The sequence below is a fragment of the Lycium barbarum genome, chromosome 8 (assembly GCF_019175385.1).
Source record: "Lycium barbarum isolate Lr01 chromosome 8, ASM1917538v2, whole genome shotgun sequence".
NCBI lineage: Eukaryota > Viridiplantae > Streptophyta > Magnoliopsida > Solanales > Solanaceae > Lycium > Lycium barbarum.
In genome coordinates this window covers 69,791,647-69,817,651 of record NC_083344.1, presented here as the reverse complement: position 1 = coordinate 69,817,651, position 26,005 = coordinate 69,791,647, and the positions used below count along the sequence as shown (strand labels likewise).

The following is a 26,005-nucleotide window of genomic DNA, read 5'->3' as shown; positions in this document are numbered from 1 at the left end:
CCTTTCCCTTTTTCCTCCAGCCCACGTGTCCAAATATTTAAAATTTCCCGAGTACTCGATGTACCCACGTGGGATCCCCTTTTATACGCTGTTTCTGGCAGTGTATACGACCTCTGTCCTTTATTATCCACTGGACAAAAGACCTCTGCTCTCTTTCCTTCGATAGCTCTGACCGTCACTGGAATATCGCACCATATTGGGATGGTGTATGAGAATCCATCGCTGGACACCTCGATAAACCTCAGAACTTCCTTCCCATCCCCTTTCACCTTAATACGAGCCCAATGAAGATGGTTCTTGAGCTCAGTTTCCTCCTCTGTTTCCAGATACCCCCCACACTTGTCTACTATTTGCTTGAAGATTTCGTGTGACCACATGCTCAGAGGAAGCCCTAGAATTCTGACCCACACCCAGTCTCTTTTACTCTCTGCTGGCCAGCATCCCGTCGTCGGTTTCCACCAATCAATTTTCAATTTCATCTTTTTCCAGTCCCATTCTCCGGTCATAATGTGTTCCGCTACTTTCCTTGATGGGAGTTCGAAGAGAAAATGGCCATCATTCATCGCAAAGACATTAAGACCGAACACCGTCTTCCATGTGTTGCTTGCCCATCTTCTTACATCATTCAGCGTAATAGCCTCGTGTGAAGAGTTCTGGAACTTCCCAACAATACACCTGTTTGGCAGATCTTTCTCAGAGATTGGATTTTCCCCAGCTATCTTTATGTTATTATCCTTGGACTGAATCTGCACCTTTTTTGTGTTTTCCGTCGTCCATCTGTTGCCGATGATGACTTGTTTGAAGGATGCACCCAACTGTTTCGTAGCTGGTCTCTGTTGCTTCTGGACTTGCACTGGCTTATATATGAACTTAGCGATCTTATGTGCTATGTTCCCCCATCCTTCTTTGTATGTGGTCTCCGGTGTAATGATTACTGATTTGTTTTGTCCTTGAATGGCAATGAACTTATGTATCTACCACTCTCATTGTATTTAAGAGTGCGGAAAAATTCTGAAAAATGATCCTTCAGATTCCATCTCCTGACTACCTTCCCCTGTACTTTGGAGTTTGGATGCTTCAATAAATACTGATATCATCCACTTTAAGACTTTAATGCTAATTTTCACTCTTCTCATTAAATTCCTGCTCTGTTCCACCCATTCGTACCATGTTTCTACACCAGAATTGCATATAAAAATATCTGAAGACTTAAAACCTGCATTGTAAAATATACTACTGTCCCCCAATGCATAAGAACCAACCATGGTGGCCGGAAAAAGACCCCAGTAAAGGCAATAAATTTGAAATTACACTAAAAGCTCACTGGCCTCGAAAATCGTGCCTGGGAGCATTTTCTCTCTCTTTAAAAATGATCAGGAAAAGTCTGTGTTATCAACTTCTAAAAAGAGACACGGAATCTCGTATATTTGGAACCACAAAAACGCCAAAATAAAGCGACATAATGTTGGATTGAAGAGAGTTCCAACCAAGAATAAACAAATTACCTCCAAAAAATAGCCGAAAAGGTTGTTCAGGAAGTATATTCCAGAAAATAGTATCAGATTTGCTGGAAATACTCCTCAGCAGACGGCTAGAGAGCTGCTTGCTGTCTGAAACTGGCCAGAGAATCAACAAAAATTCTGCAAACTAAACGGATGCAATGGCTACAAGTTACCCCCAGACTGACGGAAATCCGCAGAGAAGTTGTCGGAGAAGAGAGATCTGGCCGAAAACAAGTCTGGAACGCCGAACCCTACACCCGGTGGTCGGAAAATTGTAGGAATTTAGATGGGTGGCCTCAAAATAGACCGGGAAACCCTAAGGAGTAAAAAAACCGGCTTGAAAATTATAAATGCAGGAAAGTGGAGTGAAAGGTTTATGTATTATTTGATGAGCCTCCAATGGAGTTTATATACAACTGAAATAAACCAATTATCCTAAACTAACTCCTATAACATAGGAAGAGATTAGCAGTAGCCAATACACAACTGATGCCCGAAATAATTGAGGAAGCCTAATCCTAAACAAACATGACTAGTGAGTAGTAGTACAACAGTGCAGTAAAACAGTAATTCTAGAAGTAGTAAAACACTATTTCTTATGCGCTATTACGCCCCTCTCAAGTTAGGTGTGAAGAGACAACGCCTAACTTGGGAAGCATTCTCTGAAAATCTGGCTTGGACAATGGTTTGGTGAGCGGATCTGCAAGTTGATCAGCAGAGTGGACATGTGATACTTGGACCAATTCAGTGCGGACTTGGTTACGAACAAAGTGTAGATCAACCTCAAGGTGCTTCATTTTGGTGTGATGTACTGGATTCTTAGCAATGTACGTGACTCCAAGGTTATCACAAAGTATTATAGGAGCAGCGGAAAGCGACACATGAAGATCTTTGAGCAAGTGAGTAACCCAGTTCGTTTCAGACAAGGCAGAAGCAACCGCATGATACTCAGCCTCAGTAGAGGAGCGGGAGACAGTAGGTAGCTTACGAGAACACCAGGAGATAGGCGTCGTGCCTAGATAAACAATGTAACCAGAGATCGAGCGGCGATCATTTATGTCACCTGCCCATTCGGCATCAGCATAGGCATAGTGAGCAGTTGAGTTCTGTGGGGAAATACGACTACCATACTGGGACAGTTGAGTTCTGTGGGGAAATACGACTACCATACTGGGATGTTTCTTTAAGGTATCGAAGGATACATTTAACTGCCTTCCAGTGAAGCATAGAGGGTGAGTTGTTGAACTGAGTAAGCTTGTTTACCGAATATGTGATGTCAGGTCGGGTAAACGAAAGGTACTGAAGCTTACCAAGAACACTCCTGTATTCTTTGCCATTAGTTTTAGGTGCTCCGTCATCAACCAGTAGTTGCTCGGACATGCTCATAGGTGACTGAATACCTTTGCAGTCTTGCATCTGAGTGTCATGTAGAATCTCCTGTATGTACTTGGATTGACTGAGAAATAATCCATCAACATCCCTGTCTACTTCAATGCCCATGAAATAGTGTAATAAACCAAGATACTTAAGAGATTTTTTTTTTTGAAAGAGAGGTAATGACATGTTTAATGACTGTTTCATTACTGCCCGTGACTATGAGGTCATCCACGTAAATCAAAATGTAAACAGTAACCCCCATATTTTGAAGAACAAAAAGAGAATTATCACACTCAGACATCTTGAATCCCATTCGAATCAAAGAATCAGTGAGTGCATCATACCAGGCCTTAGGAGCTTGTCGGAGTCCGTAAATTGCCTTTTTGAGATGGCAGATTGTTGATTTGGTATTAATGATTAAGATTGAGATGTTGATTTGATATTGATGATTAAGATTGATAGCTTAATTTTAGGAATATATTGTATTGATGTAAATGATTAGGAATTGATTGTGTAATATTGTCTTTCCTTATTTATTCTTAGAACTCATGTATAAGTACCCATTCTTATGGATTGTATATTCATTCAGAAATACAAGAAGCCCTTTCTTCTTGCTAAAAATCTGTATGGTATCAGAGCCATTGCTGCCTTTTTGAGGTGAGTTTTCTCCCTCGCAGCACTAGGGTTCCGTGTTTTATCAAAGAGGTCGAGTTTTTCTCTCTCTTTGTGGTTGTCCGCACAAAAAACTCCTCCCGTTCATTTCGTTTCTGGATTATTTTTCTCTGTTGGGTCGCTGGAACATTTTGAGCCTATCCCTATTAGTTTTGATTTTTTCCGATCACCGGAATTAGGATTCCGGCGTGGCAGCCAACTTTCCGGCGATTTTTTTCTGGAATTTTTTTTTCCAGTTCTCGGGTCGTAGGCCTATTCTAACCCTTCCCATCCCAGATAATATGGGTGACACTACTTCTGGAGAGACTTTGTCTCAAGATGAAGTTCAATATCTTCGCCGTCTTTTGAACAAACTTGACTCTTCTAGTGTTGCTAGCCCCAATTATGTGCAGTCAGGTATTGCTTTTAATGCTCAGCTTAATTGTTGGATTATTGATTCTGGTGTAAATAGACACATGACAGGATCTTCTAAAGGCCTTCAAAATTACTCTCCTAGTCCCAAAGGGGATTATGTCAGAATAGCCAATGGCTCCCTAACCCCTGTCTCTGGAACAGGTTCAATCTTTTGTACTCCTGATATTACCTTATCATCCATTCTTCATGTGCCTGATTTTCCTATTAACCTATCACCAAAGAACTAAATTGTAGTGTCAGATTCTTTCCTGATTATTGTGTTTTTGAAGACCTTCATACAGGGAAGAAGATTGGCAGTGGTAGATTGCATGATGGCTTATATTTGATCGATGGAACTCGAGACTCTGGTCAGGCCTTTTTTGTAGGAAATAAGGATGTCAACCGAGAAATAATACAGTGGCATAGACGGTTGGGACACCCATCTTTTTTTGCTTTAAAAAAGTTATACCCTGGTTTATTTTCTAGAACTGAGTTTGAATCTTTGTCTTGTGATGCATGTGAATATGCCAAGCACACTAAAAACTCTTATCCTCTGAGTGACAATAAAAGCACAATTCCCTTTTCGACTATTCATTCTGATGTCTGGGGTCCTACTCAAACACTTTCTTTGTCTGGTAGTCGATGGTTTGTTACTTTTATCGATTGTTGCACTAGAATGACATGGGTAAAGGGCAGCCCGGTGCACTAAGCTCCCGCTATGCGCGGGGTCCGGGGAAGGGCCGGACCACAAGGGTCTATTGTACGTATATCTGTTAAAAGCCAAAAGTGAAGTTTTCTCCTGTTTTAAGTCATTTCATAAGATGATTTGTACTCAGTTTGAGGCTAAGATAAAGATATTTCGAACTGACAATGGCACAGAATACATGGATAAAACTTTTGGAGCTTACTTGGAGTCTTTTGGGATAATCCATCAAACTAGTTGTCCTTATACTGGTGCACAAAATGGGGTTGCTGAAAGAAAAAATAGGCATTTGTTAGAAGTAGCAAGATCCCTTTTGTTTACCATGAATTTGCCGAAGCCTTACTGGGGGATGCCATTCTAGTAGCTGCCTACCTCATCAATAGAATGCCACTTAAAACTCTTAATTTCCGGAGTCCTTTAGAAGCTTTAAAGGGTAAAAATGACTATACTGTTCCTCCAAAGATATTTGGGTGTGTTTGCTTTGTTCACGCTAGGAACTCTAGGAAACTTGAACCTAGAGCTCTTAAATGTGTTTTTATTGGGTATTCTCCAACACAGAAAGGGTACAAATGTTATCACCCTCCTAGGAGATTCTTTGTCAGTATTGATGTTACCTTTCGGGAATCTGAGCCCTATTTCAGTATTACACCATCACCTCTTCAGGGGGAGAATTATAAGGAAGAAGAGATGTTTTTTCCTAGTTCTATTGTTGAAACTACTGCCACAAGGGAAAGTGAAATTGGAGAAAGAATTCAGGGGGAGACTATTGAAACTACTGCCATAAGAGACAGTGAAATTAGAGAAAGAATTCAGGGGGAGAGTGTTGGGCGTTTGGATAGGCCTGATTTGATTACTTACTCAAGGAGAAATAGAGCAGAAGAAGCCATCATGCAACCTGCCGAAGCCGAACCTTCTTCTTCTGGTGAGTTATCTATACTTCCTAATGAGTTAGATTTGCCTATTGCTCACAGGAAAGGAGTCAGATCTTGCACTAAACACCCTTTATCTAACTTTGTTTCCTATAATTCTTTATCGCCCTCCTATAGAGCCTTTGCCTTGTCTATTTCTTCTGTGTCTATTCCCCAGAATTGGATCTATTCCCCAGAATTGGAGGGAAGCTTTTGCAGATTCTAAGTGGAAGCAAGTTATGATGGAAGAAATGAAGGCCTTATCAAAGAATGAGACTTGGGAACTTGTCGCATCACCACCAGACAAGAAGTTGGTTGGTTGCAAATGGGTCTTCACTGTAAAACATAAAGTTGATGGTTCCATTGAAAGGTTCAAAGCAAGATTGGTGGCTAAAGGATTCACTGAGACTTTTGGAGTGGATTATCAAGAGACATTTGCTCCTGTTGCAAAAATGAATACTATTAGAATTCTTCTATCTTGTGCAGCTAATCTTGACTGGGACTTGCAACAGTTTGATGTGAAGAATGCATTTCTTCATGGAGACTTAGAAGAAGAGGTGTACATGGAGATTCCTCCTGGTTTTGGTACTGAACAAAGTCAAGGAAAGGTATGCAGACTGAAGAAAGCCTTGTACGGATTGAAGCAATCTCCTAGAGCTTGGTTTGACAGATTCTATAAAGCAATGATCTCCTTTGGTTACCAACAAAGCAATGCGGATCACACCCTCTTTATACGACATTTAAAGGGTAAACTCACTCTTCTCATTGTTTATGTTGATGGCATAGTAATGACAGGAGATGACAAAGAGGAGATGACCCGATTGAAGAAGTTGTTGGCACAGGAATTTGAGATCAAGGATCTAGGAAAATTGTAGTACTTCTTGGGAATTGAAGTTGCTAGATCAAAAAGAGGAATCTTTATTTCTCAAAGAAAGTATATTCTGGATCTCTTGAAAGAAACAAGTATGACAGGTTGCAAACCAGCAGAATCACCCATTGAAAGCAATCACAAACTACAAAGCGAAGTTGGAAAGTCAGTTGATAAAGAGAGATATCAGAGGCTGGTTGGAAGACTCATTTATCTCTCTCACACTAGACCAGACATAGCCTATTCAGTCAGCCTATGAGTCAGTTTATGCATGATCCTCGAGATCCTCATATGCAAGCTGTCTTTCACATTTTGCGGTATCTGAAGTCTGCTCCAGGAAAAGGTCTACTTTACTCCAGACATGGTCACCTCCAAATAGAAGCCTTTACCGATGTAGATTGGGCTGGATCTTTAGATGACAAAAGGTTTACATCCGGTTACTGTACACTCGTAGGAGGAAACTTGGTCACTTGGAGAAGCAAGAAGCAAAGTGTAGTTGCTAGATCAAGTGCGGAGGCAGAATATAGAGCTATGGCCCAAGGTGTTTGCGAACTTTTGTGGTTACAAAAGTTACTAGAAGAATTGAGATTGTCTGAAAAAAGGAAACTTTCCTTGTATTGTGACAACAAGGCTGCAATCAGTATAGCTCGAAATCCAGTCCAGCATGACCGAACAAAGCACGTTGAAATTGATCGACACTTCATCAAAGAAAAAGTCACAGGTGGTGTCTTGAGTTTATTCCACGTGTCATCAGAAAAACAACTAGCTGATGTGTTTATTAAAGGCCTCAACAAACGGACTTTTCATACACTGGTTTGCAAGTTGGGCATGTGCGACATCTTTGCACCAACTTGAGGGGGAGTGTTGATTTGGTATTAATGACTAAGATTGAGATGTTGATTTGATATTGATGATTAAGATTGATAGCTTAATTTTAGGAATATATTGTATTGATGTAAATGATTAGGAATTGATTGTGTAATATTGTGTTTCCTTATTTAGTCTTAGAACTCATGTATAAGTACCCATTCTTATGGATTGTATATTCATTCAGAAATACAAGAAGCCCTTTCTTCTTGCTAAAAATCTTCACAGACATAGTTGGGATGATTCAGATTTTCATAGCCAGGAGGTTGGGACATATACACGTCTTCATGAATCTTTCCTTGAAGAAAAGTATTGTTGACATCTATCTGATGTAGAATGATCTGACTGCGGGCAGTTCCCCTGTGCGGCACGAAGTGAACACGTATCTTGATGTGTATCTCGCATTAACGGAATAGTGGGGGGCAACTGATTGGTATTTATATCAAGCCTATTTTCCTGTGGATATGAAATACTAGAATTATTCTGATTTAAAATATTTTCCCACTGTAACGATGAAAAATTCTGTTTTAAATGAGAAAATATACTTTCAAATGGAAAAATATCTTCTAAAAATTTAACATCCCGTGAAAGAAATTTTTTGGAACTTGTGGGGTCAAAACACTGATGGGAATGATGAATGATGGAGAAACCTAGATAGACACAAGGTTTGGAGTACGGTTATAATTTATTTTGGGCATATGGTCGAAGCCAGGGGTAGCACAAACAACCAAACGTACGAAGAGATTCATAAGCTGTTTTTTCCTTGAAAAGAACTTCAAATGTTCACTTGTTATTAAGTGTGTTAGTGGGTAGAGGGTTTATGAGATATATTGCATGATGGCAGGCAAATGTCCAAAAATTGGATGGTAAAGCAGCTTGATGAAGGAGTGTTTTGGCGGTCTCGATAAGGTGACGATGGCATCTTTCCGCCACGGAAACCCTTTGAGGTGTGTATGGGGGAGAAACAAGATGTTGTATGCCATTGGAATGGAGGTAGGGTTCTAGTGTTTGATATTCACCTCCACCATCCGTGTAGTGAGTATTTTTTTGTCAAAATGTTTTTCAAGCACAGGATGCAGGTTTTGAAAAATTTGTTGAACCTCATTTTTGTTTTTCATTGTTGAACCTCATTTTTGAGCCGAGGGTCTTTCGGAAACAGCCGCCCTACCTTTCAAGGTGGGGGTTAGGTCTGCGTACACTCTACCCTCCCCAGACCCCACATAGTGGGATTATACTGGGCTTGTTGTTGTTGTTGTTGTATTGTGTATAACCAGATGTACTTACTATAGTGATCAACAAAAATACAGTAGTTCTCTTTTTATCAATTGAGAGCACCGGAGATGGCCCCCACAAATCACTATAAATTGTTTCTAATGGAAAGTTGCTGGACAATGTGTTTGAATAAAATGGAAATCTGTGGGCTTTATTGCAGCAACAAGAATTACAATAAGTAAATTTGTCTTTCGAGGAATAAGAAAGACTGGAATTATTTAGAACTGAAAATAAAACTCGAGAATGGGAGTGACCCACTCTTCGATGCCACAAATGCAATGAAGGTCTGGTAACAGCTACGTTGATGGTTGGGCGAGACAGTGACGGCCATTCGTAGAGTCCTTTATTCAGGCCGCACAGAAGAGTTTTTCCTGTAGTCAGATCCTTCACAAGAAAGTTAAAAGGAAAAAATTCTATTGAGGTTAGGTACTCTTTGCAAAATTGAGAAACTGAAAGAAGCTTGCGCTTGATAGCTGGAGCACATAAATAGTAGAGAGTTTGAAGGCATTATTTGATGCATATAAATGAGTAGTACCAGTTTGAGTAATTGGAATCACATTACCGTTACCCATTGTCACTTCCTTGATCCCTTTGAAGTCTTGAACATTGTGAAGAGTTGGTGTCAGAGGTAATGTGGTGAGAGGCGCCTGAATCAACAATCCAGGGGTCATTTGGTAGTGTTTGTGCAACAAAGTTTGCTTTTGCTTCAAAGTGGTTATGGGACCGGGAGCGGCAAACATCTGCTGTATGTCCAAAGCGGTCGCTGAGTTGACAGCGGACTCGTGGGGGTCGGGCAGGTTGGTTTGGGTATTTGCGCCACTGAGGACCGGTGTTCTGACTGGACTGCCTGTTTGGTGTACGCCTGTTGTTATTGTTGGGTGGGCGCCGATTGTTGCGCTGAGTTGGTGGAGAATATGTTACTCGTTGAGCAACGGCAACTGTTACACCTGTGTGGTAGTCTTCTTAAGGTCATCATGTTTGAGAAATAATTCATGATCAAGAAGCTTATCAAAAAGTTCTTCATAGCTTATGGGAGAGTCCCGGGCCCGTATGGCTGCGGATATTTCACGAAACTTTGGGCCGAGTCCGCTTAGTATTTTCACCACAAGTTCCTCATTAGTGACAGGAGAACCTGCTGTGGCAAGTTCATCACAAAGAGAGCGAATCTCTCGCATATAGTCAGCAATTGATTAGGTGTCTTTGGTGATACGACTTAGATGGTGGCGGAGACTGAAGATGCGTGTTTGCGATTTATTCGCAAAGGAAGCGTGAAGCTGATCCCAGGCAGCTTTGGAATTGACTGCACAAGCAACTGTGGATGCAATGGTAGCATCAACAGAGGCCATGACTGCGTTTTGGATCAGTTTGTCTTGACGAAACCAGTCCTATATGCTGGGTTGGGCGTCTCACGGTTGTTGGTGGTGATTTTTTCAGGAGGGGACGGTTGAGAGCCGTGAAGGTGACCGTAGAGGTCGTGGCCATGGAGCAGCATGGTAGTTTGGGCCTTCCATGTAGTGAAGTTATGGCTGCCAGACAGCTTGATGGGTAACTGAGACGATGGGTTGAATTGGACTAAGCGGTTTGAGATCGTAGTGGTGTCGACATTAACTACTGGGGTAGAAGAGGCCATTTTTGCAGGGATTTTTTTTTTTTTTTTGGATCTTGGATTGTTTACTCGTTAGAGTTTGATTTGGCTCTGATACCGTATAAATGCAGGAAACTGGAGTGAAAGGTTTATGTATCATTTGATGAGCCTCCAATGGAGTTTATATACAACTGAAATAAACCAATTATCCTAAACTAACTCCTATAAAGTAGGAAGAGATTAGCAGTAGCCAATACACAACTATACAACTGATGCCTAAAATAACTGAGGAAGCCTAATCCTAAACAAACGTGACTAGTGAGTAGTAGTACAACAGTGCAGTAAAACAGTAATTCTAGTAGTAGTAAAACACTATTTCTTCTACGCTATTAAAAATACCCACCGACGCGTGAGACTGGCATGTTGCAGGAGTCGAAACTGCCAATGGCGCGTGAGAGCACATGCGGCGGTGTTTGGTGAAGCTTCTTTCTGTAGTTTGATCGCCCGGAGGCTGAGGAACCCTAGGGTAGTGTTGGTTTTTGCACAACACTGACGAAAAAGATTTTGATGCTAACAACCCCTAACGTTGCCAGAAAATTTCCCAGGGACAAGTTTTTTTTTCCAGATTAGCTGGTATGTTACATAGTGATATCTTCTCACTAAAGCTCTGAGACCATGTTGAGATGTGTGACCATCGTATTTAAAAGCTTTAGTTTTGTTAGAGGGAATACACTATTTACTTAAAGATATATTCAACAAACCTTTCAATAGACCTTTATCACATGTTAAAAGGTGCCAACCTTGCCCCTGTCTGACAGTGCAAAAAGTAAAGCAAGAAGGTGTCATCTTTGAAAGATGAAAAGGGCCAAAATTGCCCCTCAACTATCGAAAATAGGCCAGAACTTTACCCTCCGTGTGCAAGCCCTTGCCTTTAATAAAATGGATCATCTCCACTCTTAAAAACTAACAAACCTCCATGTGATTCTTTTTCCCCTTTTAATTTATATAGGTGGAAAATAAAAAGCCATAAACCCACTGACCCGTCCCACTAACCTAATTACCCATTTCAATGACTCGGAACCAGAAGAGCATTTCTTCTTCAGTGACCCCTGATCTCACATACCCACACTGTCCTCCATCTTCATACATTAATACATAAACTAAATCTAAAAATCCCTACACAAAAGTCACATTTAAATATTGCCAAAATTATTCACAACTCCAAATTATCCCTTCACTTATTCAACATTAGTAAATCTGAAATATAAAATTTAAAAGTTAAAAACAAAAATCCCAACCTGAAATACGAAGCGGCAGAAAATTTTTCGAAGCTAAATTTAGAAGTGAGTGAATTGCACGAGAAAAATCGGCGATTATTACCTAGCCGGGAAAGTTTCACGATTTGTCAATTTCATCAACAAAGTTTTTTTGTCAAGGGCAAAAAAAGGAATCAACGGAGAGAGAAGCAAAGAGAAGAACATTGGTTTGGATTCTGGGCGTGGTTGTATATATGAGAGTGCTAAACAAAGACATAAAAAGGGACAAAGATAAAAGTATATTGTATAGTAGTTGTAGTTATGTCAATGGAATGGTTGTTCTACTAAGCTGGTAGAACTAGGAATATATTTTGTTCATTTAATTCGAAGAACTTTAAGACATTTTTCCCGGGAATGAAAATGTAATCTGCAATTCTTTTAACCAAGTTAAAAAGAGAAAGGAGGAGCCCATCTGAGTTTGCAATTTTTCACACTGCATTTCAGATAGCGTATAGGCCTTTGTGGACAATTATCAAATTTAAAGTCTTGATAGATAGTGAAAGAGAAAATAGTTGTATATTGTCATGACTGGCGTGGGTAATTGGGTTAGTGAGACGCTAAGTTGCGCGGACTCTTCGTTTTTTATGCCGAACCCATCTCGACACAAGACTGGGACGAGTGTGGGATACGTCTCGGATTCGGTCAACCAACCTCGGATACTTCAACCGGAGTCCACGGACAAATTTGGGGGAAAAATTGAGATTTTGATTTCTCAAAATAAAAGATAAAATAGATTTAAGACATGGGAAATGACACACCTTCAATATTATAGTCCTTTTGTCTCATATTCGTTGCTTCATATCTTTATAGCTATCTTTTTTATAATTTTGAATTTTCTTAGCCGAACCCCCGCACCCGTATCCATACCTAGATCCGCACCTCCGAATCTTAAAATTAGATTTTGCCGAATCCGACACTCGGATCCGTACCCGTACCGGATACCCGCACCCGATTCCGAGCAACTTAGTTGGGACGGCTTAGATGGGTTCATGGGTCTTTATTTTCCACTTTTATAAATTAATGGTTAAAAAATGAGACGGGGGTCTGTTAGTTTTTAAGGGTAGAAATGACCCACTTTATTAACGTCAGGGGCATATTTGGGACCATTGGCAAACGAAGGGTAACCTTGACCCATTTTCCATAGTTGAAGGGCAATTTCGGCCCTTTTCCCATTTTTCAATTGGTGCAGGTGAGTATGTGAAAGAGATCAATGTAAGACCTCATACACTTTCAGGCTAATTTCTACTTTGACATATTATGAATTTATGATGCAGTTTTTGCTAGCGGCAGGCTATCATTTCTCAACCTATGCTACTAATATATGACGTAATTTGTTGTATTTTTAGTTTATAAATGGAGAACCTGTCTATGAAGCGTGCTGTCGAACTAACGTTGGTGGATACCATGTCACTGATTATCTGAAGCAGCTTGTTTCGCTCAAGTACCCTCATCACATGTAGGTGCCATAGTTATAGTTCTTTGAAATTCATGATGTTGCTATAAACTTTTGGCTGCTTCTCAGGCTTCATTTTTTCAAATGCTTAAACAGATCAACGCTTACATGGGAAAAGGTTGAAGAACTGAAGATGGAACACTGTTACATAGCTGCAGACTATGCTTCAGAGGTTCAACTATTTCAGGTAATTAGCACTTATCTCTTGCCCAGCCTCTCTTTTCTGGTTTCCGGAGGTAAAACATTTGATTTTGTTGTGACAGAGGGGGGATAAGGAAGCTGAAGAAAAAACCAGATGTTGGCAGCTTCCTTGGACTCCATCACCAGCCGAAGTGCCTCCATCAGAAGAAGAAATTGCTAGAAAGGCAGCTGTGAAGGAGAAACAAAGTCAACGATTGCGTGAGATGGCTGAAGCGAAAAGATCCTCAAAAATAAATGAACTTGAAAATGAATTAAAAGGGTTGGAATTCCTGTTGGAGGAGTTGAAGGGCATTGGGGATGACGAAATTGTGTCGTTCCTTGCGAGTAGAGGTTATACTTCTAAACGTGAAGTGGAATCCGCTTTTGCAAAAGTTACTCAATCACTTCGGAAGGCCAAGGGTGAGCAAGTTCCAAGTGAAGAGAAAGCGGATGCTTCTGCAGCTGAGAAGTATTATCTCATTGATATACCTGATGATGAACTTTCAGCGGAGCAGGTATGCTCGTAAATCTCCATATTGGTAGTCACTGTTGTTGGGTAACTGTATATCGGAAAATTCTTTGTGATGGTAAAGAAGTCGATATCCAAGTCTTGTCCCCTTTACTTTCTGAATATTATGGTGTTACATTAATGCACTTTGTATGAGAAATAAACTCATGAAATCATAATGTTTTAATAGCTCATCTTATACTGAAATTCCCATATGATTTGTCTCTTGAACTTAACTGCTGGTCCTTTATGTAGTAAATTTAAAGCAAAAGAGAGCTGCTGTAACTAAATTTATTGTTACAATTGTCTCTTCCACTTCACTCTTGGCCAGCTTTGTGCAAAATCATCTTCCACTTATTTTCTAGATCATTTTTTTATATTAAAACTTTTTAACTGATATGAAAATGCTGAAACTTCTTAATAGCTCAAGGAGAAGAGAAGACAAGTGTTCCTGAAGTCCACAACTGAAGCACGGCAGCGAGCTAAACAAAAGCGTCTGGAGGAGGAGTTAGAAAAGGAGAAGGAAAAGAAACTTGAGGAACAAAAGCGCCTGTATGTTGTATTTCTTGTCACATAATACTTAGCTAGCTTATTATAGCATTATTAAACTTCTTTACAATGATGCGCCGTAATATCTGTTTCTACACTATTAAAAGCAGGAACCCCTAACTTGAAAAGTTAAGAAAAAATGTAGCGTAAACCGAGAGAAGCAACGCGCCTGTTCTAACTCTGTTCCACCAAAAGTTGCACCGTTTTGTAGAAGCCGAGCATGGCACAGTTAAAAGAATGATCACCAAAGAACTTCTAATGTTGGATGCAACAGATTATCTTCGACAAATAGAAAAATCAAAGGAACAAAGGTTGTCTGCTACTGCCATTCTCCATCTGCATACTAAAAGCAATAGAAGATGAAAGTATAAAGTATCTTCGAGATGTAGTAATTAAACAAGTTTTGTGGTAATAAACTGAACCAAAATTTTGCGTTTATGATATCTTCCTTCTTTTCTTTGTCCACATTAGTTTTTTATTGTGTTGCACCAAAGTCAATATCAGTGGCGGATCCATGATTTTCAGTGAGGGGATTCGAAAAATAAAAATGTAGTGCCTAGGATTTGAACTTGGAACCTCAAGGTGAATTTTGAACCCCCTAATCCACAGAACCAACCTCTTCTCTTGTTTTCAGGATATTCAAAATCTATATATGTACATAAAAGCTTAAAAAATACCTTATATATACGGTGTAATTTTTTGCTGAGGGTGTTCGGGTGAACACCTAGATCCGCCCCTGGTCAATATATGTCTAAGTATTACTATTATTCGTTTCTTTTTATTTTTTCTAAAAATTTTAGTTTTAATACGTATCACCTTTTTTTATTTTTTTTTATTTTTAAAATACCTTTAGCGGATGGTTTGTTCATTACGATATAACTATGGATAAATAAGAGTATTAACGTATTTGTTGTGAAATCAATTTCATATTTTTTACATAACTTAGATGGAATGATCTAATTCTATAGATCCATGCATCTTTCAAAAGATACTTGAGTACTGCTAACACTTTAATTATTAGTAGATAGCACTAAAAAGAGTTCCTATATTATGAATCTACCAAACCGAAATAATGAATAAAATTATAAAACAAATATTGACTTACAAATAATGTGTGTCAAACTACCTTTATCTCGTTCAGAAATTCTTGAAATATGAAATATGATTAAAATCTTATAATGATGTTATGAAATAAACGTGCGTATTCGGAGAGACTAGTTAGTTATTTATAAAGATGAGGCAGAAACATTTAATTTACAGTTTTACTGCATAGTGCTATATTTCATATTTCAATATCTCTTTGTTTTATAAATATATCTTATGTTGTGTAGGGAAAACCCAGAATGCTATTTGGAGCAGTTGCGAGCAAAATACAAAGAGCTCTCTGAAAAACTTGAGCAGCGAAAGCGATTGAAGACAAACGGGAACCATGCAAATGGCAATAATAATGTTTCCGGAGGTGTCGGTCGTGGGGAGAGGTTGAATGCTGCCCAAAGAGAGAGGATGCGCCTGTTAACCACAGCAGCATTTGATAGAGGGAAAGGTGAAGATACTTTTGGCCAAAGGGATGAAGATTGGCAACTCTACAAGCTAATGAGTAGAGATAATGACGATGATGACGATGATAAGCCAGATCATGATGAAGCTGAGTTGGCTCGCATCTCCTCTAGGCTTCAGGTCACTTCATTTTCTTGACACTAAAGTCTTGTTTGGATTGTTCGTAACTAGACGTATCCTGATGTAACATATCTGTGCAGGAAATCGACCCTACATTTTTCCCAGGATCAGAAGCTGGAGCCTCTGCCTCAGAGGCGCCACGTTTCCGTCCTCTAACAAAGGAGGATTTTCAAATCATACTTGGGGTTGAAAGATTTAGATGTCCTGAAGTTCTATTCAGTCCTAACATCATTGGGATAGACCAGTCGGGGTTGGATGAAATGGTTGGAGTGTCATTGAGAAGGTTGCCTACTTGGGGACAAGGCTTGGAGGATAAAATGACAAGTTCAATACTTGTGACTGGCGGGAGCTGTCTCTACCCAGGTATGGCTGAGCGCTTGGAAGCAGGAATTCGGATGATCAGGCCATGTGGAACTCCTATAAAGATTCTCAGAGCAACAGATCCAATTATGGATGCATGGCATGGTGCTTCGGCCTATGCTGCTGCTATGGAATTCCCGCAGCAAACATTCAGTAGAATGGATTATTATGAAAAAGGTGAAAATTGGCTTCGTAGATATAAGTTCAGATACACTATCTAATTGTTCAAGTTGAAACTGATCGATTTACATAGGTTTTAGTACAGTCAGCGGGCTATGTCATATATGAATAGTGGACCATTAAGACCATTGCGCATACAGGGTAATTATTCTGCTGTATTCAAAATGATGTATTTCACAACTTGAACTTAAGCAACTTTTGTATGGCCTGGCTTCTTGTTCTTCTTTAATCGTGCTGGTCCTTCCGGCACCGGAGAAAGTGGAGCCGCATAGTTTAAAGAGTTTACCTTCAAGGTCTTGCCGAAATGTGGATTTGTACAAGTTGGATGAGTAGGTTGTTGACTAGCTAATTGTTATAGTTGCCTTGTTTTGGTTCTCAGATTCCCAACTGGTGGATCACGTTTTGACTCGGGAACTTTGTTCAGGTCTGTACCTATAAAGCGGAAGGCATATGAAAAAAAAAAACATGTGAAAAGCTTTTGTTAAACTTAGTTTCATTTCAACATCTGACTCACAATTCCAAAATGGAAAATTCAAGAGGTGCTTTGCTCGTTCTGCCAGTAGTGGGATTCTTGGATGGGAGAGAGTGTAAAGTATGACGGAGGAGTATGGCGTTTAATTGAGTTTCTACAGATACAGTTTCTTCCAACACTGTTTTGAGAAGTTTTGCCAAAGGAAACCAATAAATAAAATAACTCCCTCAAAAGGCTGAGGTGGCACTATTAGTTTGCAAGTAAACTCTTATCTTTTAATTTTTGAAAAAGGAGTGTTAGTTTCAACTGTATTTGCAAACTCTAAAAACCGCTGAATTTGGAAATATTTTTAATTTTTTTTTTCTCAACAAAAATAGCTCAATCAAACATTTTGTTAATAACTGGAACAGAGTTAAAAAAATCATCATTTTGTAGGAACACAAACAAAGGCAAATATATACTCCCTTCGTTTTATTTTACTTGGTTAATGTTTACTTGACGCTTCTCTTAAGAAAATACTTATTAGAGGTTTATTTTACTAAATTAATTTTATTAATTATGCTTTGAAAATTTTAATTTGACAAGTACTTCTCCCGTTTTACAATAAGTGGTGTTTTTATTTTTTTATGTTTCAAAATAAGTGGTGTTTCACAAAATAAAAAAAAACATTAGTTTTTTCTTTCAATTTTACGCTTACTTAAATATGTGAAGTTTTACATAACCAAGAAACCACTATAGAGCTACTTTTTTGTCAAGACATTTGATTGGGGATAAATTAGTAAAAACACTTCTTCCTTTATAGGCAGAGGCGTATATAGTCTACAAGGTAGGGGTTCAATTGAACCCCAAACTTTTGATGCGGGTCTAAATTTATGTGTAAAAAATTACTAATATTGTAATAAATAGTAGATATGAACCCACAACTTTAAAAATATTTGAATTCAATGCTAAGAATCTTAAAATTGAATCTATAAAATTTAAATTTTGGATCCGCCTCTGTTTATAGGAGTTAGTGGCGGAGGCAGGATTTCCATTCAGGGGGTTCAAAAAATTAAATAAGCACGCTTGTGTTGGCAAATGAGCGGGTCGGATCAGGAATAACTTAAATACATAAAGTATACTTAACGAAGCACATAACAATGGAAAGTCAAAAAGCAACTAACTTGCATGAGAGAACCTTAATAGTCCAATAATATATAAAATTTGGAATATAAGTAATACCTTGCAGACTTTTATCTAAATCACGCAGTAAGGCATACTTCCTCCGTAAATGGTTCGGAAGAGCTTCTATATCTGAGACAATGTCATCAATGTAGCAAATTGTTAGAAATCAAAGCAGAACTACACATAGGAACTAATTCCTATATAATAAATCAAGCATCACTCTTGCACAGACAATACTAAAAATCATGCTCGAAGCTAGAATAGTGTTGTCAAAGGCCTGCTTGAGGCGTACATAAACCTCGAAGCTGGGTGAAGGCACCTCCGCTCATGATGAAGAAAAATATCACAATAAAATGTCACAATATAGGTAATAAACTAAGCAAAAGCTAATAAAGTAAGAAGTTTCCATTAAGAAAGGCAACTTGAAGATGCCATATTACAAAAGTAAAATCTTGGGAGCTTTTGAAGCAAAAACAAAGAAACTAAGTTTGACTACACAAGCAAGAACCATGGAGTTCTACAATTGTACTCTACGAGGTTTCATATCTTGAAATGTCTTAATAATAACATCATTAGAAACATTATCAAATACATATTTTTCTAGATAAGGCACCAAACAACCGCTAAAAAAATCATCACTCATTTGACTCCGCAAGTCATTCTTGATAAACTTCATTGCTGAAAAAGCTCTTTCAACGGATGCAGTGGCAACCGGCAGAAGCAAAGCAAGTTTCACTAAGCGGAATACAAGAGGATAATTTGAATGCTTCTTTGTCTGAACTAATTTTTTCGAATGATCACAAAGCCCTTTTAGATTGGAGAACCTTTCATCAACATCACGAACATCAATAATGTAACTTGCAAGTTGATTCTCAAGAGAACCCATATTGAATTCATTAAAGTCATCGGGATATAATTTAGCCATTTTCATTATTTTCCTAATATCAAAACTTGAAAACAAGTCAATTGGATTCAAACAAGAAATTCCATGAAGCAAATCAGTCGTCGCTTCGCCAAAATGATCTTTAAGTTCTTGAAGTTGCCAATCAATAATATTGGAAAATACCTCAACACGATAATGATGAGAGACTTTATTGTCACCAAGTCTCCTTCGTGATCTTAAAGAGCTAACATATGGCTCCTCAAAGTTAGGTACCAAAATTTCATGCTTGATACAAAACAAAGACACCATAGTAATAAGAGAATCCCATTCTTCATCCCTATATGCTTGCAACCTTATTTTTGCTACTTCAACAAGTAACATGGCATTTGCCAAATCTTGCTCCTTTTTTTGTAAGCATTTATTAAGCTCATTTGTGATTGCTAAAACATCACTCATCAAATGCAACATGAACGCAATCTCATATGTTCGACAAGCTTCAAGATATCTCATTGCCTTGGCTCTTTCATCCAATAATCGTGCATCAAGAACAAGTGATTCAAGAACATTAAGAATAGAGCCAAATATAAGAATAAAATTGTTGAAAGATTTAAAATGAGATCCCCAACGCGTATCACAAGCTCTTGAAAGACCAAGTTCTTGATTCAAGCCACTACCGGTTGTAAGCTCACCCAAATCTAATGCCTCTTGAATTCTTTATTTTTGAGAATCTCGAAATTCATCCATACGCTTAAAAGAAGATCCCAATACATTCAAAATATTTGAAACCAACACAACAAGTTTTCCCACTTCAATACATTTTTTCGAGACCGCAACAAGAGTTAGTTGAAGTTGATGAGCAAAACAATGAATGGAATGGGCTGATCTACTTTCTTGCCTAATCAACATTTTAAGGTCATTGATCTCACCTTGCATATTGCTTGCCCCATCGTAACATTGTCCACACACATATGATAGACTTAAGGAATGTTGAGCAAGTAAATTAACAATTGCCCTCTTTAGAGATAAAGCACTAGTATCTTGAACATGAACAATGTCAAGAAGCCGCTCTATCACAAATCCATTTCTATCAATATATCGTAAGACAATAGCCATTTGCTCCTTGCTTGACACATCAAAAGACTCATCAACTAGTAAAGTAAAGTAGTCACCATTTAATTCCTCAAGAATAGCTTTAATTGTTTCTATCTTACAAGCACTCACAATATCTTTTTGAATCATTGGAGAAGTCATTTGATCATTTTGAGGAGCATGTTCCAGTACATAATCACGAATATTATCACACTTTTTCGCATACCATGAGAGAATTTGAAGAAAATTACCCCTACTAAGTGATGATTTAGATTCATCATGACCTCGAAATGCCGATCCTTGAGTTATAAGAAGTCTTACTACATCAACGGAAGCACTTCAGCGGACCAAATACGCATGCTTAAATTGACTAAATTGCATCTCAAGCGCAAAATGAATAGACTGTTGTACCCGCAATAAATCTTGACATTTCTTTTTTGACTGGTTATGTGGGCTGTTCGGTAGACCAATATGTTTTCCAAGATTCTTCTTTTTCTGCCAACTCTTAAACCCAACAGTTGAAAATATTTCACCCCCACCTTGATTGGTGTTGTAGCCTTTAAATAGATAACAATACAAACAATAGACTGCATCTTTACTAACACTATACTCCAACCAATCATGATATACATCATCAAACCATTCAGAATTAAAACGGCGCATTGATCCAGAAATATTCGTTTGAGGATACTCATGCTGAAGCAACCTGGTTGACAAGGACCATTAATAAGGTATGCTCTTCTAATAACATCACGATGATTTGGATGATAGTCCAAGATTGGGGTTCTTTCACCCGGATCATAATTTAAAGTACTCAAATCAAATACTTGAGAAGAAGGTAATGGTACTTCTGAATGGTTGGCATTTGCTTCCTGGTTAGATTGACTAGAAGAAGCTACACTTGATCTCGGTACTTTCGTAAAATAGTTCTTCACTGAACGTTGAGACTGAATCGTAAAAAATAAGAATTTTGTTAAAACTTAAAAGAAATAAACAGTTCTGTAGACAATTTTACTCATTTAGTTCCTTCTTCCTAGAATAAATTGTTCTTCCTAAACTAAGTAATTTAAACACAGCAAGAAATCTAATCTCTACACAGTACACTAATTAATTATACATGAAACTAAACTGAGTCATTATAATATTTCCCAAAATGATTAACTGATTAGTAGAATGACATTTTCAACTATCATATCTCCAAATACAAAAAATACTTCATGGGTATAATCTAAAAAGCAAGAGAGAATATTTTGCAACTGACCAATTCTCAGTCACTCCGAGCAAATTTGAAGCAATCGAGCTAAACTTTATAGCAAATATACAAAATAACAACAACAACAACAACAACAACATACCCAGTATTTTATTCTCGCAATAAAGCAAATATATAGAGTTTTAGAAAAGATAAAAAAAATGGAGAAAGGAGGGAACTAAGAACTTACCGAAGAAGCCATGAACGGAGACCAGAGAGATGACCGACGTTAAGGAGAGGACGATGTCGACAATCAGCAATGGCTAAATCAGCAAACAAAACTGAGCAAAAAAAAAAAAAAAAAAAAAGAAAGGTGACAGTGACGGAAGAGAAGAGAAAGAAAACCTTTGGTTTGTTTAATATTTAACTTATTTAGGGATTTGAATCCAATTAGACTTGTCCCCTACAAAACTACGTCGTTTTGTCCATTTATTTTAAGTAAATATAACGTTACTAAACTACGTCGTTTTGTTTAATGAAACAGCTGAAATAAAATGTTCAGAAAAATATTACAAGCGGGGCTGCTGGGGTTCGAATCCACGTGCATCGTGCAACTCTGAACCCCCTGCACCACTGAGCTGCGCCTTTCGTTTGTATTGAGGGGGTTCAATATTAAATATATACACATAAAATAAAAATTTGACCTTATATAAACAGTGTAATTTTTCGACTGAGGGGGTTCGGATGAACACCCTGGGATATACGTAGATCCGCCCCTGCTGGGAGTGTAGTAAATTTCTCTTGATTTACTAAAACGTACGAGTAAAAAAACTATTTTTAGTATAAGGGCTAAATAAAATAAAATGGAGGGAGTAATAATCTATATTAAAGCTAGAACTAGTTTCAGCTGTCAAAATAATCCCGAAAATGAGCAACGGCAAGTAGAGTTAATAAGACCAACAGAGACGTACCAGGCACAAACCCCTACGAGACAACATAAAATAAAAGCTTCGCCAACACAAAGCTCACAAAGTAACCGTTAGGAGTGTATCACTTAAAAGCGCTCCTAATATTTCATCAAATTTTCTTTCCTTTCTCACAAAACTATCCGTTACCTACTGGCTTATCCCTTACCTCCATTCTCTGTTTTTCAACAGAGAGGTTTTTAATTTTTTCTATACAGTCTTCCATCCCCTCATCGAAGCTCAAACAGAAGAAAACAATCATGGAATCAACAACACAAAGAAGAAAGAGTGGAATTAACCTTCCATCTACAATGTCTGAAACCTCTCTTCGTCTTGACGCCTTTTCATCTCCTCCCAGCACAAAGCTTCAATCAAGAACAATAACCAACTTGGGTTCCCCAATGTCCAACAGATCACCTAGGACTATATCGAACCTGTCATCATCACCATCATCTAAATCATCTGCAACTTGCAGTGACAGGTTCATTCCTTGTAGATCTTCGTCGAGGCTACACACATTTGGGCTGGTGGAGAAGGCGTCTCCGGTGAAGGAGGGATCAGGAGGAAACAACGATGCTTATTCCAGGTTGTTGAAATCTGAGCTTTTTGGGGCTGATTTTGGTTGTTTTTCTTCTCCTGCAGGTACTAAAGGCTCTCCCATGAGTCCTAGCAAGAATATGCTGAGGTTCAAGACTGAGAATTCAGGGCCTAATTCTCCTTATTCGCCTTCGGTTTTGGGGCATGACAGTTCCCTCTCTAATGAGGTTTCTACCCCTCCTAAACCACCTAGGAAAGTGCCCAAGACACCCCACAAGGTATTTGCTTTCATCTATTCAAATTGTGAGCTCATGACTAGTTTGAGAAATTGGACTAGCTCTTTGTATCAAGTCAGAAGGGTTTATTTTTATCGCACTATAAATATAGATATCTCTTCTGCAAGTAGTAATAAAATATAGGAATTGCAAGCGAAATAAGTAGGTTTGGTGAAACTTGAAAGTGGTCGATGGATTTATAAACAAAGTAGTTAACACATAATTGCATAGTTTCTGATTTGCATCCTACAATTGAATTGCAGGTTCTGGATGCACCAGCACTTCAAGATGACTTCTATTTGAACCTAGTTGATTGGTCCTCTCAGAATGTCCTCGCTGTTGGGTTAGGAACTTGTGTTTATTTATGGACAGCCTCAAATAGTAGAGTGAGTATATAGAATGAATGCTTTTTGTACTTGTATCATATATAGTCCACTATTTCAACTGAATATTGAATATTGCATCTCAATAGGTGACAAAGTTGTGCGACTTAGGACCCACTGATAGCGTCTGTTCGGTCCAATGGACCCGTGAGGGGTCTTATATATCAATTGGTACAAGTCTTGGCCAAGTTCAGGTAACACAAATCAATGATGTCCAGCTTGATTTGTCTAGAGATAGAATCATATATAGGGACTGATTGCCTCTTTCTTCAGGTTTGGGATGGAAGTCAATGCAAAAAGGTTAGAACATTTGGTGGACATCAGACAAGAACTGGAGTCCTCGCGTGGAGTTCTCGCATCCTATCTTCTGGTAGCAGAGACAGAAACATCCTTCAGCATGACGTTCGCGTTCCAAGTGACTTTGTCAGCAAATTTGTTGGTCACAAGTCCGAGGTAATTTTGGTAGAAAACAATCTTGAAAGCAATTAAAAGCATAGCATCTTTAAGGCAGTTGCTTTTTGTCATCTATCTCAGGTATGTGGGTTGAAATGGTCTCATGATGATAGAGAGCTTGCGTCAGGGGGAAATGACAATCAGGTAATAACTGTCACAACTCACACATTTGGCTGATCTTACCATTGTCTTCAACAAAAAACTTACTTGCACAAGTATGTATGTTGGTGATCAGCTCTTAGTGTGGAATCAGAGATCTCAGCAACCAGTTTTGAAGCTAATGGAGCATACTGCCGCTGTGAAGGCCATTGCCTGGTCTCCTCACCAATGTGGCCTTCTTGCATCAGGGGGAGGAACTGCTGATCGATGCATTCGCTTTTGGAACACAACCAATGGCAATCAGTTGAACCATGTTGATACAGGAAGCCAGGTTTGTATACTGAATCACATTTATTCTTTTGTTTTTGTGTGCAAAGTTATAGGAAATTTGAAAACATTTATGCTGCACCGTGTAGGTATGCAATCTAGCCTGGAGTAGAAATGTGAATGAGATAGTTAGCACACATGGCTATTCCCAAAACCAAATCATGGTGTGGAAGTATCCTTCAATGTCAAAAGTAATCTAAGTTATTCTTCATTTATTATTCCTTTACATCTTAATTTTGGAAGCTTGGGTATTTTGATTAAATCACCATGTTGTTGACAGGTTGCCACTCTAACTGGCCATAGCCTGCGCGTCCTATATCTTGCCATGTCACCTGATGGCCAGGTACTGCAAAAACTCTGTTCTGAAACTTTATCAGAGAAAGAAAGGATTGTACTTATGTTTCAATTTAATGTGCTCGCGCAGACAATAGTAACTGGAGCAGGAGACGAGACATTGCGCTTTTGGAATGTATTTCCCTCTGTAAAAACTCCTGTAAGTCAGAATATGCCAGTGACTTGTGAATTTTTTAAACCCTTTGACAGTGAGGATGTTAGAAATGTAGCAGCTGAATTACTTAATGAGAGCAACCTGTTGTTTGTTCGTTCTTTGTTTTTCCAGGCAGCAGTGAAGGACACAGGACTTTGGTCTTTAGGCAGAACGCACATACGGTGATGGAGTTGATTTAATAATTGTTGCTGTAAATGGAAATGTGCAGATTGTGAAGGAAGACACAAAACATACATATATTCATACTATTCTTTTTGCAAATATGCCTGTGAACAATCACCCCTAAATTCAATTCGCAAACATATGGATACATACTTTTCTTTGCAAAACATGCCTGTAAACAATGTCCCAAAAATTGTGAAGTCTTTTTGTTTACCTTTTCAAAGAATAATGGTGCTTACACATACTGTGGGAACCAGCCACAATCACTAATTGACATTGTTATTAATCTATCGTTCAGTTAATATCTCCATAACTGTTGCAATACTGCTATTATTTACATCGAATTCAATGTGAAAACATTTTATATTAAGCAGTGTATTAATCACGCAAATGACAAAATATATTAGTACCTGTTATATTACAGAAAATACAGAATGCGTGATTAAATTATGGAATACTGCTCTTAAATGTTTAAAAGAAGAATGCAAGATTCATTTTCTCTGAAAAGACACCCATTTACTTTTTGAAAAGGGCTAATTTTTCCCTTCAACTATTGGAAATGGGACAATACCCTCCGTTTGATTTTGGTCCCAAAAAAATCCTCGTCGTTCGTTACTCAAGTAACCCACTTAACCCCTCAAAACTGACGAACTTCTTCTACGCATAAATTCAAAAAAACGCAACGGGCCAAATTTCCCCTTAATTACACGAGTTGGACCAATTTTGCCCCTTTTGTTAATAGTTGGGATCACTTCTACTCTCACCGTTACCAAATGACTTAACACATTATTCACTAACAAACTAGGTTCAGGGACATTTGTGTCTCTAATTAGTCTGCACTGTCTAGATATGGTTTTTGCTATACCAAACCTCATCTGAATTGGGTCTTAGCCAAATCACTCAAACAAGTCCTAAATGATAAATTTGACTTTAACGAAGTTTTGAAACATGAAATTGAGCTATTAACCGAAAAAAGAGGTTGGGTTGTTAAATTAGTATTTTAATTACTTTTAGCGTGAAGCTAAAATACTCTCCGTACACTCTCCTAACGGGAATAACAACGACTAAATTTCCCCTCTTTCTGGGCGAGTGGTGTTCACGCACTAGCCGATGGGGACGCCGACAA

The 26,005-nt window shown here is 38.5% G+C and overlaps 3 protein-coding genes across 4 annotated transcripts in view; 2 read left to right on the top strand and 1 right to left on the bottom strand.

The window, feature by feature from the left end:
* The window catches only part of LOC132606180 (actin-related protein 5), a 33,828-nt gene extending 17,250 nt beyond the window's left edge, over positions 1–16,578 (top strand). For both annotated transcript variants that reach the window (XM_060319555.1, XM_060319556.1), the window contains 6 exons: positions 12,810–12,919; positions 13,013–13,103; positions 13,180–13,611; positions 14,029–14,156; positions 15,485–15,830; positions 15,911–16,578. In XM_060319555.1, the coding sequence (XP_060175538.1) occupies positions 12,810–12,919; positions 13,013–13,103; positions 13,180–13,611; positions 14,029–14,156; positions 15,485–15,830; positions 15,911–16,411 (1,608 nt within the window). In that variant the 3' untranslated portion in view covers positions 16,412–16,578. The remainder of the gene's footprint in view (positions 1–12,809; positions 12,920–13,012; positions 13,104–13,179; positions 13,612–14,028; positions 14,157–15,484; positions 15,831–15,910) is intronic.
* A 144-nt stretch (positions 16,579–16,722) lies between these two features.
* Positions 16,723–20,140, bottom strand: LOC132607868 (uncharacterized). The gene is made up of 4 exons (XM_060321943.1): positions 19,785–20,140; positions 18,628–19,601; positions 18,064–18,135; positions 16,723–16,802 (listed from the first exon to the last, which is right to left on the bottom strand). The coding sequence occupies exons 1-4, from the start codon at positions 20,138–20,140 to the stop codon at positions 16,723–16,725; spliced, it is 1,482 nt and encodes a 493-aa protein (XP_060177926.1).
* A 2,000-nt stretch (positions 20,141–22,140) lies between these two features.
* Positions 22,141–25,192, top strand: LOC132606178 (B-type cell cycle switch protein ccs52B). Its single transcript, XM_060319554.1, has 10 exons — positions 22,141–22,950; positions 23,211–23,333; positions 23,420–23,524; positions 23,604–23,783; positions 23,865–23,927; positions 24,019–24,213; positions 24,299–24,400; positions 24,490–24,552; positions 24,634–24,702; positions 24,829–25,192. The coding sequence occupies exons 1-10, from the start codon at positions 22,396–22,398 to the stop codon at positions 24,880–24,882; spliced, it is 1,509 nt and encodes a 502-aa protein (XP_060175537.1). The 5' UTR covers positions 22,141–22,395; the 3' UTR covers positions 24,883–25,192.
* The last annotated feature ends 813 nt before the right edge of the window (positions 25,193–26,005 follow it).